The sequence below is a fragment of the Gadus macrocephalus genome, chromosome 18, assembly GCF_031168955.1.
Source record: "Gadus macrocephalus chromosome 18, ASM3116895v1".
Classification (NCBI taxonomy): domain Eukaryota; kingdom Metazoa; phylum Chordata; class Actinopteri; order Gadiformes; family Gadidae; genus Gadus; species Gadus macrocephalus.
In genome coordinates this window covers 6,409,216-6,423,104 of record NC_082399.1, presented here as the reverse complement: position 1 = coordinate 6,423,104, position 13,889 = coordinate 6,409,216, and the positions used below count along the sequence as shown (strand labels likewise).

General features: G+C 47.6%; 2 protein-coding genes across 2 annotated transcripts in view; both read right to left on the bottom strand.

Moving 5' to 3' along the window:
* Window positions 1-71: 71 nt before the first annotated feature.
* LOC132446695 (mitogen-activated protein kinase kinase kinase 14-like) lies at window positions 72-12,182 on the bottom strand. The gene is made up of 16 exons (XM_060037124.1): window positions 11,789-12,182; window positions 9,283-9,719; window positions 8,999-9,074; window positions 7,657-8,566; window positions 7,126-7,260; window positions 6,911-7,040; window positions 6,337-6,465; window positions 5,795-5,899; window positions 5,115-5,278; window positions 4,710-4,860; window positions 3,508-3,644; window positions 3,014-3,365; window positions 2,388-2,488; window positions 1,964-2,084; window positions 1,499-1,599; window positions 72-1,311 (listed from the first exon to the last, which is right to left on the bottom strand). The coding sequence occupies exons 2-16, from the start codon at window positions 9,545-9,547 to the stop codon at window positions 1,141-1,143; spliced, it is 3,048 nt and encodes a 1,015-aa protein (XP_059893107.1). The 5' UTR covers window positions 9,548-9,719; window positions 11,789-12,182; the 3' UTR covers window positions 72-1,140.
* Window positions 12,183-12,732: 550 nt separating this feature from the next.
* LOC132446694 (double C2-like domain-containing protein beta) overlaps window positions 12,733-13,889 on the bottom strand; it is a 4,213-nt gene continuing 3,056 nt past the window's right edge. The window contains exon 4 of the mRNA XM_060037123.1: window positions 12,733-13,788. Coding sequence (XP_059893106.1) covers window positions 13,652-13,788 — 137 coding nt within the window. The 3' untranslated portion in view covers window positions 12,733-13,651. The remainder of the gene's footprint in view (window positions 13,789-13,889) is intronic.

The following is a 13,889-nucleotide window of genomic DNA, read 5'->3' as shown; positions in this document are numbered from 1 at the left end:
TGATACTTAATAGTATTTGGCTGCAAATTTGGGAATTCGATTTAAATGATCAAATAAAAAAAATCAATCAATAACGTTTTACCTCTTATCTTTAATATTGCATAAAGAAACACTGGCCTTCATGTGATGAACAACAGGAAGTTAAAGGTATTTTAATGCTTTTATCCCCAACAAACACAGTTTAAGACTTGCTTAGGCCTATATGTTGACAACATTATAATGCTCATAATGATAATTACCTGGACATTCCAGGACATGGTATTTTATTATAAAATCCATGCACACAGGCGATTTCTAAAAGTACAAAATATCTGCAAATTGAATTTTAAAATGTAATCAACTATGTACAATTCAACACTCTAATTTTGAGCTACTTCACATATGGGCAGGAACGGTTCGGGAATTTATGACTCCCTGAGCATAATTAACCAAACTAGGCTCACGAGACCATCAAGATATTCAAGTTTGCATATCGCAAACTAGATCAATATCATCAATAACAGCATGGCCTTAGCTTGCCAGCAATTGATCTCTGCATAGGGGCGAAATCTTCTATTTTGTCTGAAATGCTCTTGCTCTCATCGCCCTTGCCGAATACCACTGAAAGTAAACCAAAAACATCGCATAGAATAGCCTTAGAATAGCCTTCTGTGCAACCGTATATTTGTCATTTAACATCGTTATTCAGTCTATATCAAATAAAACGTTGTTCATTGCTCTATTATTTGGGGTATTTTTGGGAGAGGCTTTCAACAAGCTTGTGGCCAGAGAATGTGAACTTGCAAGATCAGGCCGGTCTCGCGAGTCTACCCCCAACATATACAATGCAAACATCATAGTCAGTCACATACAAAACAAGACAGCGAGTACCGAACACCGCTCATTCAGATACTTCGGTTTACTTAAAGATCCCCTTGTGGCATTTTAGTCAGCTTGTTTTTATGAATCTTTCTTAATGTTTAAAGGCAGGCACTACAGTGCTGTAGCGCTCTAGCACCAATGTGTAGCACCCTGGTTTCAAAAATGGTCTGACAGGAATATGCACAATTGTCCGTCCATCATAATGGGCCGCCTGGGCCCCGTCCAAGAGCAGCTCTATGGACAGACGGGCACTGCATATGGGTCAGGTGTTGGAAGTTGTTAAAGTGCGCCTCGAAGGTCCAGCTTCCCATCATTGATCCTCCAATACCAGCGAGGACATCGGTCGGGCGCCGGCACACAGCGCAGCCACAACCCTGACTCCTGCACTTCCTGTTGGAAGGACACCAACTTCCTGTCCAGCGTCTCCAGGGTAAAGGCCTTCACTGAGATCTGATTGTAGGACAAAGTGTTAATATCAACCCCAGCGCAACACAGTTTCATGCGTTGTGAATTTGACTCAAGGTGCTCGCGTGTTTGCATTCATGAATTAAAAATGCAGGTACAAATGAATAATGATGAATTAACGATTAGGTTCACAAACAATACTGGAATGATCATGATCACTTTGACCTCTGACCTGGTCACTGATCCCTATGGCAACATGGCCCACGTTGACCCGCCGGCGTTCCCGGATCCTCAGGCATGCTCCGTGAACGTCCTCGATCCAGATGTCGACACCTGGAGAGATACAGCACTTAGCCATGATGGTAGCCCCGTGTTAGCTACCCCTGGGTTGCTAGCCCTTAATGGCTAACCTTGTGTAAGCTAGCCCTGTGTTGCTGTCTTTGTGTGGCCAGCTCTGTTTAAGCAGGACCTGTGTTGCTATCTCTGTATTAGCCAGCCCTGTGTTGTGAGCTTTGTATTAGCTAGTTCCTACATGCACCAGTGCAACCATCATTAACATACTGAATAATATTTGTGTGTGTGTGTGTGTGTGTGTGTGTGTGTGTGTGTGTGTGTGTGTGTGTGTGTGTGTGTGTGTGTGTGTGTGTGTGTGTGTGTGTGTGTGTGTGTGTGTGTGTGTGTGTGTGTGCGTTTGTACCTTCAAAGCAGTGACTGGACGGCTGATTGTCTGACAGCATCCATTCCATATGTCCATCGTTCTGGCTGTTGTAGGAGGAGAACACTCCGGAGCTCAGATCATCAGACCAGCGGTCCGAGTCCTGCCAAGCAGAACCAGTTTAATGTTGGTACCATCTTCTGCATTAAGTTCTCCACCCAGCCAATGGTTAGAACCAAGAAGGTTCTTTGTATCATCTTATTTTTGTGTAATGTCTAGGTGCTCTGTTTCTATGTTTCGTCATGTTTTTTGTGCAATATCTATATGTCTGCAAGGCTCCCTTGAAAAGTGGCTAAAGGCCTCAATGGTACTCACCTGTAAAAATGTCGGTTAAAAAAAAAGATGGCCACTATAGGTGAATAAGGCCCATTTCAAAAATTACATTAGTGTTTGCTTCCATGAATACCTGGTCGGAGATCTGTGACGAGTCGGTGCAGCTCAGACAGGATGGAGGATAGTCCCGAGGTTCTGGCGAGAGGTTGACCACTGGGTTGTCTGGAGCAACATCTAGTCGGCACAAAATAGAACATCACGAGAACTAGATCTAGTAACCATAAAAACATTTACTCACCACTAGAACATATGGTCAACAGTATAATATCTGGTCAACAAAAGATATAAACTAGATAATGATCTCGAGATAGATAATCTAGTGAACGAGAGATAGAACATCTTTTGTATTTTAGGGGAGGAGCTATCTTGCCGTTCAGGCTTTCATTGTCTCCACTCGCAACCAACTGATTCGGTTGACCCAAAGAGGGCCGTTTGAGGCAACATCTTATCCTACGTTTTTAAAACTTTTGGCATTTAATTCAAACTTTTGACCAGGATCAATCCGTAGCATTAGCTCACAAACTACATCACGTTTTCCTTTCATATACCATCGATATTAATCTATATTTTTCTTATTATTATGCTTCCAAAGCAGGAAAGGCATTATCCTTAACATTAAATCCTTTATACTGTTTGTCCCACTAACTGAGTGAAGATGTTCGTCAACGTGTGCGCATGTATGTATAACGTCTGTCTCACCTTCTCTGAGGTGTGTGAGCTCCGGTTCAGATCCCCACGATGCTCGGGTCCTCTGCACACCGCTCCTCAACAGCGGGAAGTGTTCCCTCAACGCACAGAACATTCCTGGAGAAGAGGAAGACTCCCACTCCTCCTCCTCTTCCTCCTCCTCCTCCTCCTCCTCCTCCCAGTCTCCCTCATAATTCCTGTCTCTCTGAGTCAGCACTCCCCTCCTCTCCCAAAACTCCTCCTCTCCCATGTAGATGTCCACCTCAGGGTCACAGTCCGACCCCCACCCAAGGACCCGGAGGGATCTAGGGTGGGGGTCCCGATCCTCCTCCTGATCCTCATCAGAATCCAGTCCCGACACAGCCTGAGATAAAATGCACTTTATTAAACCCTCGAAGGGAAGCTGGAGCCCAAAGCATGCATGAATGACACATGGGCAACAAGAATGACAGGAGACAGGCAAACACATACGTAATGAGTAACAATATTATTATTATCTTCACTACCTCCTCGTATTCACTGCTGTCCTGCTGTATCGCCGCAACCCTCCAGGGGCTGATCCAGCACATGGGGGCCTGGGGGGGCGGGGCCTCCGTGGGGAGAGGGCCGGATCCGGGGAGAGATGAGTGATTTAGGCCCCCCACTGTGGATCCAAAGGGTTCCCCGTTAAGAGATGGATCTGCTAAACCCTTGGTAGGACTAAACCTGCCTAGAGGAAGGGCTTTACGTAATAGCCATGTCATATTCAGTATATACACTGACTAGAACACACACACACACACACACACACACACACACACACACACACACACACACACACACACACACGCACACACACACACACACATACACACAAACTAGCTCATGCAAGTGTCCCTGTCAGCGTGCAAAAGTGAAGCAGTTAAGTATAGCCTAAGGGTTAGATTGTTTGACTCCAAGTCGAAGGGTACTCCTCAATACCTCAATGTCCTCAGTCTACCCTTAGGCATTCTAGAGCAAGATGAACCCTAAGCCCGACACACTACTTTAACCTTGTCCATTTGGAGTATCCTACCAGAATATGCTAGATTCTGAAAGTGTCAGAGCGAGAAAAATGTCAGGCTTCCCTCCAAAGCCACTCCTCCAAAACATGTGACTAGCTTGCGAGCTATAGAAAGCTGATTGCACATGACCCGTGAGTGCAAGAGCACAGTGTGGGCAGGTACCTGTGTAGGTAGGTAGACAAGTAGACCATGCCATCATTTCATTCGGGCCGAACTAATTTATTGGATGGTCTTATTCCAGGCCTGCTTCAGCCACAGATATTTCAAAAATCAGGTATTTAATTTACTAATATATATATTGATTGCTGTAAGGATGTTGGGAGAATTTAAACAAATAAGACTTCTAAAATATGTGGCCTTCCCCAGGTTTAAAGGTGACATATTATACCACCAGGTGTGAGTACGTCCACATAGATGTATGACGGATAGATGAGCAACGTTTTCTACAGTCAACTGGGTAGGCTGGTAGACTGATCTATTCAGCACTCATCTAGGTGGACACGCCCAATTGTGATGTCAGAAGAGGCCGTTTTTCAAAACGGCTTGTAGCGGCTATTCACACTCACACCTGGTGGTATAAATATGTCACCTCTAATGACCTGCATCGAAAGTCACTGAATGACCAACTAATGAAAAGTGACCGCAGAGCCAGCGGCGCCTCTGACCTGCTCGGAGGGCCTTGGTGGTCTTCCTCCTCAGCTCGCGGGCCGACGCCCGGCGCCCGGGATCCTTCCGGAGCCCCGCCCTCAGCAGCCGGGCGGTGAAGTGGTTACAGCGGGACGGGACCTCCCACAGGGGCGGGGGTTCGCTGGAGATCTGACATCACAACAGACAACACGACATCACCACCAACTCTGTGACGTCTCATCAGAAGACCGCATGAACGAAACACGCGTCACAAACATCTTGAACATCGCAAACATCACATCCTAAACCCATCTTAAAGATCACAACAAACATGTCAATGGTCACAGACATCAACCACCTGTCAAAAATATGTTTTGTTTGGTCGGTGAAGGACGCACACACAGACCACAGTCGTCCTATCAGGTGTGAGGGGCGTGGCTCACCTTCAGACAAAGGGGCGGGGCGTAGTAGCGGACCCAGGGCGGGCATCCGTTGAGCATGTGCAGTAGCATGCAGCAGCTGCTCCACACGTCCGCCTTGCAGCATCGCTGGTCCCCTCCGGCCACCTCAGGGGCCATGTGGGTCTCGGTCCCCGGGAAGGCAGGCCCTGGGGCCACAAACATAACCCAACACACCATCATCATCATCATCATCATCATCATCATCATCATCATCATCATCATCAGCATCATCATCATCATCATCAACATCATCATCATCATCCTGAGCTTTGGATTTCATTGATTTATTGTTTCATTCAATGTGTGATTCCTACTAGGTTATCCAATAAGATCATTTACCAGCCTATTCTTCTGTGTTTCGCTTTACTGTACTGTAACATTTTACTCTGCTGTACTCTATTATACACTACAATAATAGTGTCAAATATTTTATTTTGTTTTACACTTTCGGACGGTTTTTGTACTCGACCATACTAATATTCTATGAGAATTAATTATATTGGTTTATATTGGGACAGGTGAATCCTAAGTGCTTTATTTATAACATGTATGTCCTGTGTTTTCCAGTGTTAAGTCAAGCTTCTGGTCTGGTTCTAGTTTGGTTCTAGTAGTTGGTTCTGGTTTTGTGCGATTCTGGTTTGGTTCTGGTTTGGTCTGCTCACCCCGGTAGGTCCTGGTGCTCTTCCCGTTCTGATCGCACCTCTCTGACAGACCGAAATCACACAGGAAGGTGTTCCTGCCGTCCGCTGACAGCAGCACGTTGTCCGCTGGAACGAAACCGGGACACACAGACACATTCATTTCAGCGGACTGGGTCATTTCTTGCAGAAGGTGATAGTTCCGGTGTGTTGACACTAGAGGGAGGTGTGGACAGCATTTTCTCCACGGTGCTTTCTGACCGTTACATGCATCAGTCCTCACAATGCATACGAATGGAAAATGTGTCTTCATAATAACGATAGTTATATTATTATAACTCTAGTTCTATGATTGTAGGCGTAGCCGCCTAGGCTTCGCCTTATGGGCTTGTCCCGGGTGTGTGCACGGGACAAGCCATAAGGCGAAGCCTACAGGAGATAGAACCTGCCGGCACCTCTGAGCAAGTTGTCCTATCTGTCTGACATCAACAGGTGATACAGTGAAAATAAACGATGAGAAATGCCAGTAAACACAGGGCGTAGTTCATGGAGGTCTGATGGCAGACCTTTGATATCGAGGTGTAGGATGAGGCGCCGGTGCATGTGTTCCAGAGCCCAGAGCACCTGCCGCAGGTAGTGGAGGGCCAGGTCTTCAGGTAGCTTCACCCGCTCCTTCAGCACCTGAGCCAGACACCCTGCAGGTAAGAGACCAAGGGAGAACCAGACGTCAAAGGGACCCTGTATTACCTCAAGGCGTGAGATGTGCGTACGTCCTCACAAGCCATCACAAGTGGGAATGTACACCCCCCCCCCTGATGACAGATAAGATCAAGGAACCAGCCTGATGTCTGGGTACATACCAAGTGGACTGTACCAACTGTTTGGCTGGGTCTTGAGTGATCCAATCGGATCATTGGAGGACATTCCAAATTGTGATGTCAGGAATGGCGTGGCTTCTGAAATGGCTTGTACTGTAGTGCTTGGCGTTAGGACACTCTGACACTGTAAGGCTGGAAACCATCAGCCGGCTTGGCGACCATCAAGCTGAGAGTGGCTGGTTCCAAGCTCCTACAGCTATAAATGTAGCTTGTTGATGTTGTTCATTCAAATAAAGGTAGATATTGGATGAGGAGGGTTCACCTGGCTTCAGATCCATGAAGAGGACCACGTTGGGGCCCTCACTGACCGCCCCCAGGAGCCGGACCACGTGAGGTGAGTCCAGAGCGCTCCACGTGCTCAACTCCTCACTGCTGAAGTGCCTCTGGGCAACCTGAGCACAACCACTAACCATTATAACACACACATACACACACATATATACATAGTATATTTCCATCCATCTTCCGATGCCTCACCCTCTTGGCTGCACACTGGAAGCCAGTCCTCCGGTCCTGGATGCAGACCACGTCACCATAGGAACCGTTCTGGATGTGGCGGAGGGAGTCGTACTCCAGACCCTCCCGGTACATCCAGCCGGCGGGCTGCAGCAGCTGGGGACGTGACGCCGTCATTAAAGATGTCACATGATTAAGAAGACAGGGCAACACTGTGTTAATCATGTGGGGAAGGTTCAGATGTTACAACAGAAATAGAAACAGTGCAAATCACCGCCGAATAACTCTAAATACATAAATACTCTGTGAACAGAATACAGGCCTATGGCTGGCTTAAGGGGTTTGGAGAGGAATAGAATAAAATAATGCAACAAAATGAACAATTTGTTTTTTTCATGCCTATAAATGTATTTTGCCTGGTTGTATTTTTGGAATAAATTACACATAATATACAGCAGCCATTCAGGCTTTTCCCTCTTCACAGATCTACTGCAGTTGCCCGGTGACATTCTTAACAGGGCTGACGGGCGTGAAAGAGGATGTTTGTCTCACGTCGTGAAGCAGAATCCCCTCGTTGGCCTGCTCGTCAGCGTCGGCGCACTCGTGCGTCGGCCGCTGTTTCTCCCGCTCTCTGAAGAACGGCCAGATGAAGCGGCTCTCCGCCCGGGTCACCTTCCCGCGCAGCTCGGCCAGCCGTCCCTCGCCGACTCCCCCTCCCGCCTCCGCTGCACACGTGCACCGAGACCCCGCGGCGACGCCGGCGCTCCCCCCGGGGTTCTCCGAGCGGTCGGAGCGGTCTGGCGCCGAGCCGCCGCCGCTGGAGTCGGAGCCCCGGCTCCAGCTCGACGAGGTGGACTCTGCGTCCGGCTCGTCGCTGGACCTCGAGGCCCAGCTGGCGGACTCTCCGCTGGCCGTAGGAGCGCAGGCGGATTCAGAACCTCCACCACCTCCACCACCTCCACCACCTCCACCACCTCTGGGTCCCAGGGCAGAGTCAGGGTCCACAGAGTGGTTCTGTCCTCCTGTGTGTTCAGCGTCCTCCTCCTCCTCCTCCTCCTCCGACAACGTCAAACGCTTCAGTCGGACCGCGGCGCGGTAACCGTCGTCCCCGGACGTCGCAGCATCGTCTCCACGGCAACGATGATGGGCGGCGGCGGCGGCGGCGACGACGACCCGGTCGGTGAACTGGGGAGGAGGGGGGATGATGCCGCAGGGGAGCGACGGGGTCCACGTTGGGTCGGCGGCGGGGCTGGCCGTGCCGTGGCCGGGTCGCGGACGGAGCCAGTCGATCTCTTGCACCCAGAGTCCCTGGATGATGGGGGGCTCTTGATGGTTCTCCACCAGGCTGCGTCGGCGCCAGGGTTTCCTGCGTGGTTTCCGGCAGGGGTGGCGCTGGTGGGCTGGGGGGCAGGCCTCGCCGTCCGACTCGCTCAGGGGGGCATGTTTCCTGACCGGTAGCGGCCTAAAGAGGAGAAGATGGAGTCAGTGCTTCAGGGTTTTGATTAAGCACACTTCAAACAAAAGGCCTGTCACAGTGCTTAACACAGGCAGGAAAAGACTAAAAGACACAAGTCAGAAAGACAAATGTCAAAAAGTATCATTACATATAAAAGTTCAGACAAAGATAGGTTGCAAACAGAAAGGTTTGAAGATCGCACGGAAACGAAAGACTATAAACTCAAACTCAAGCTGTTGAGCGGTTCATACCAAAAAAATGGTTTCATACGTCTTTATCTCATTGTCACTAACAGTAAAACATCTTCTGGTGTGTCAAGGGATATCAATATTTCATAAAGGTCGATCCTCTGGTGAACCTGACGCATCCTCAGTTCCTTTACACATCTAAGGAGCTCTCTGTGTGTGTGTGAATGGCAGACGATTGTGATCCCAGTACCTTTGTTCGCTGAGCACCAGAGCTCTGGGGAACATTGGTTCTGTGCTGCTGGGGCTGAACTCCTGCAACCCCTCTCCTGAAACACAGAGAAGCCATCGAGAGTCTCAATGTTGTTGCTTCAATACGACTTTCGGGTCAAAGGTCACAAATCGCATTGAGGTGTGTGACCGAGGTCAGAGTCTCCATAAGTACACTCCGTTAACTCCAATCCAATCAACAATACATTGATGGGCTGCTTATATTCGTGCGCTGACTGAAGACATTAGCAGGGCCCTGCATCTCACCCTCGGCCTGTGCTACGATGGAGACGTAGGGGTTCTTCTGGAGGGCTCCAGGCCACTCCGAGGTCATGTCCTGGGCGGTTCCTCGCTCCAGAGCGCGGCTCAGCTGTGGTCGGATGGCTCGGGCCAACAAAGAGCCTTCCTCCTCACTGGGGCCCTCCTCTTCCTCACCCGCCGGTCCGTCCTGCTTCTCCAGGAACGTTCTCCCAGACCCCCGCTCCACCACCAAGAAGGGGCTGTAGGAGTTGAAGAGCCTGGGGATGGCCATCCTTCTCCAGTCCTGGGTCTTCTCCTCCTCCTCCTCCTCGTCTTCAAGACCTCCTCAGAGCGATATCTTCTCCTCTTCCTCTGCCAGACCTCCTCAGACGTCCTCAGACCTGGATCGTCTTCGTCTTCTTCTTCCACTAGACTAGACTAGATATTGATACTCCTTCCACCTCCTGGAAGACATGGAGAACAGCCAAGGGTAACTGTAATTATATAATCTCTTATCCATCAAGCACTTCATCTGTCCAAATATCCAACATTCTGACCATCTGTCCATCCATCTGAATGTTCCATATCTCTCTCTATCTATGTGTCCAATAATCCATCCATGCTTCAGTCCATCTATGCATCTATCTACTACCTGTCTACTCTATTGCCTTTAATCCAGTATAACCTTTCTTTTACCTCATCTTTATCTCATCTTTTAGTATTTTGATCCTGACTACAGATTGATTCATTGCAATGTGGCAACTTCTAGCCAACATTATCATTGTTATCACTGTCATTATTATTATTATTACTATTGATACTGTTATTATCGTTGTTTCAAATGTATGATTGTTACTTGTTTGAATGTTTGTTTTTTGTTTTATCTTTGTTTTGTTTTATCTTTATTTATTTTACATTTTTAGCACTTCGGTCAACTGTTGCTGTTTTTTAAATGTGCTTTACAAATAAATGTACATTTACATTTTACATCTATCGTCCATCCATCCGTTAATCTATTAACCTGTCCACAAATCCTTGTCTGTTCGTCAGTCCATCAATTTATCCATTTGTCCATCCATCTGTCTGCCCGTCAAAACATTTCTTTACCAAGTCAGGAGTAGAATCTTTCCAAGCTGATTGGGCATAAGGGCAACTGGGTTAACCCAGATGAAATCTGGAAACACTCAAAAGAGTGCCAGGTAAGGACAGGTTCTCAAGAGGTTAAATTGAGCTCACAACAACTTAATCACCTCAGCAGCTGAAGAAATCTGTATCCTGTTCACCTTTGCTTCAGGAGGACAGAAACGTATCACTTGGTAGTAAAAAAAAAGATAGTCAAGCCACAGCAAGATGAAGTCGTCTCTGAATCCCCTTAAATAGAACTTGTGAAAAGACTTTCACTCGTCACACATTCTTCACCGTGCATAAAGGGCGTATTTAGTTATGGATGTGTTTGATGTGGTGGTGTATATAATGTGTCTGGCTTTGAATGAGCAGCAGGCAGTCTCTGTGCTAGCCACCATGGTGGTGCTGCGGTGGTATAAATAGAGTCTGAGCCAGCTCATGTTGGCTGGCTCAGCTGTCCAAGTCTCTCTTCCTCAACACCCTCTGTGTTGACAGGCACCCAGCAACCAAAACAGAGAAACAGGAAAGCGACTCCTTGACAACCGCAGGCCACCGTGGAATGACTTCTGGTCCGCTTCTAGGACGTTTTGAGCCCAAGGAACCGAGCGACCCACTGAGCACTCTTCAATGGTTATGTTCTCGACTTAAATATTATTACTTTATGTGTTTGTAACGTTCCTCATTACCCTCATTTATTGAGGACCACAGGAACACAAGAGGCAAGACCCTCTCCTTTTGCACTTTGAAATTATGAACGTTATCTTACTCTCTGACAGTAAAGACGATTTAAAGTCAGATTATGATGCAGTCACAGCTGATTCTCTCTTAAAGACAAGGACCAGAGTTGAAGAGACTGAGCCGGGTTCAAAGACAGACCTGAAGCCTGAAGCCTCCATCTGAAGCTTCCATCTGCCTGATTGCCTGTGACCTACGACCCTGAAGTTATCGGACCTCCCACGACAGAGTGTTGTAACGGATGTCTTTTAAAGGTCAAAGGTTAAAGGTTGTAATTTAAAGCAGTGTTTACAAACTGTTGCAGTCCTCTGTACCCCCACGACCCCATCAGTATGGCTCAAGCACCCTTTCAACCCAACACCAAACCATAAATGCTTACTTTGAACTAATATATTGGAATCATTATTACAATTGTAGTCTGTCGGAGAGATGCTGCTGAGAAGCTGAGGCATACTTGCTTACTAACTTTCTGGTCTTAACTGAATTGATCAGCAACAATCAACATGTACTTTAAATAGAAGAAATAGAAGAAATTCAACGGACTAATATTATTCATCGTAATAAAAATCTAAGTTTTGACCGTTACTCCCTGGAGTAACGGTCAATACCCCAGTTTGGAAACAACTGGGTTTAAAGACATGTTAAGGTCACATCTTCACCACCACCCCCTTACCTGAGAGTCTGGCCGTACCCCCTGCTAGGCCTCCTGTTATGAGGGTTCTGGGGGTTCTGAGGTCCGCTGTGAGCCCCGCATCGACCCCCTCCGTTGTGAGGGTGCGTTTGTTTTTTCTGTCTCCAAGCTGACCTGCCAGCTACGTCCCGATTGGTCATCTGGGTTATGAGATCCGGGACTTCATTCTGTCCTCTGCTGCCACCCACACACATACCATAAACACCCATGCACCCACACACACACACACACACACACACACACAGATACCAATACACACACACACACACATCACAAACAAACCCCCACACACACATACAAGACACACAATTACACCCCACATATACACTCGACACACACACCCCGTCCAACACATACATACACACACCCTCCCCTTGGCACCCACACAAATACCGAATACCCCTCCACCCCCCCCCCCCCCCCCCCCCACACACACCTACACACCCACATACACTTCCAGACATCCGAGCTGGATGGCCTCAATGACATTGTGACGTGGGAGCAACGTCACATTTTAAACACACATGCGTGTCACACTAACTGCACGTCTCAACTCATCTGCATGGGTGGTTCATTTGTAGTTAGAAACCAGACCAAGGATGTCTGAGATGATTGCAAGTCCGCTATTAATTGTGACAATGGCAGTTAATGAACCCTATTTAAATAGACTTTTACTTCGTTTGCGTATGTATTAGTCTTGAACATGGTATCTGTTCGTCCTGCTGACAGCCTACCACAGATATACACTGGTGACCGTCTTATGGGTGGCCGTTTCAAACGTGCGCCTTTAGTTTGGGTGAGACACAGCAGTGAGGTGTCGTGTCTGCTAGGTGGCGGCACAGTCTCTGTTTTCCGCCGACAGTCCATTCATCTGCACCATTCAAGTCTTTTCAGAATACACCTCAAGTAAATAAATTAAAACACAGTATATTTCAGGAACATATTTTTCATTGAAAACGTATCATGCACATCAGAGGTTAAGTAGACAAACAAACACAAGTATACACATCAGTAATTATTTGCATATGAACTACTATGTTCTGTTTGACCAAACAGAAAAATAAAATAAGTAAAAGAAACGTCGAACCCAAAGGGATAGGCACAGTGCCGATTTGATTCGCCCAATTTAGATAAAAAAAATCTACAATTTATTGAAAATCCCACCAAGTACCTTTCACAATCTCAAAAGGTTGAGGATAATACAGCTATTTAAAATTAGAGACGTACCAATTCAGAGTTCTGTTGGTCTATATTGCTCTCTGGACATTCTTTAGAACATGCACACAAACCACAAACAACATAGCATCTGCAGGCAGTTAGTCTGAACGAAACCGACGATCGAACGTAATGGAGCGCATGTTGAGTGAGGCCTGCGGAACCAATCAACCAATTAACGAAGACACCAATCCCCTCGCGGGGATAATGAGGAGTAATCATATCTTCCAAGACACAGCCGCGCTCCCAGACGAACGTACACATGTTTCCGTGACAGATAATTAGTTGACGTTTTTGCTCCTCTACGGATGCACACACCGGTTCACATGCTCATGCGTTCCTTTTGAGAACAGATTACCGTTTATAATGCATTCTTTATAGATTAACTCTCCCCACGAACCGCCCGTGTGTTTTCAGCTCTTTGAAGAGAGATTGAACCTCAAAACAGCCCCACCCCCTGTTGGTGGCTCACTTTTTGACTTAGTTTCGGACTTTACAACTGTTTGATCCATCCTTCTGAGACGGTTACCATGGATACAGGGTTTGTTTAAAACCCGAACAAAACATGGAGCACGGATGACGTGAGTGACATCATGCCACAGGCCCAGCGCTAGGCAGTGATTGGCCGATCTAGTCCTGCAGTGTGGATCCCGGCAGCTGATTGGTCAGTGTGTGCCAGCGCTCCACCTTGGTGCCCTTGTTCTTCAGACAGTCCACCCAATGCTGAAGGCTGTCCCCCTGTGAGTGACAACCGAGGGACACGCCCCCTAGAGGCACAGCAGACAGACGCAGACACACGCAAAAGAACACACACACACACACACACACACACACACACACACACACACACACACACACACACACACAC

Coding starts and splice junctions, on each gene's coding strand:
- LOC132446695 (XM_060037124.1), bottom strand. CDS start 9,547: ATGGCCATCCCCAGGCTCTTCAACTCCTACAGCCCCTTCTTGGTGGTG. Junction 2,489..3,013: donor GCTCACACACCTCAGAGAAG/GTGAGACAGACG, acceptor TGTGCCGACTAG/ATGTTGCTCCAGACAACCCA. Junction 1,600..1,963: donor GTCCAGTCACTGCTTTGAAG/GTACAAACGCAC, acceptor GTATCTCTCCAG/GTGTCGACATCTGGATCGAG.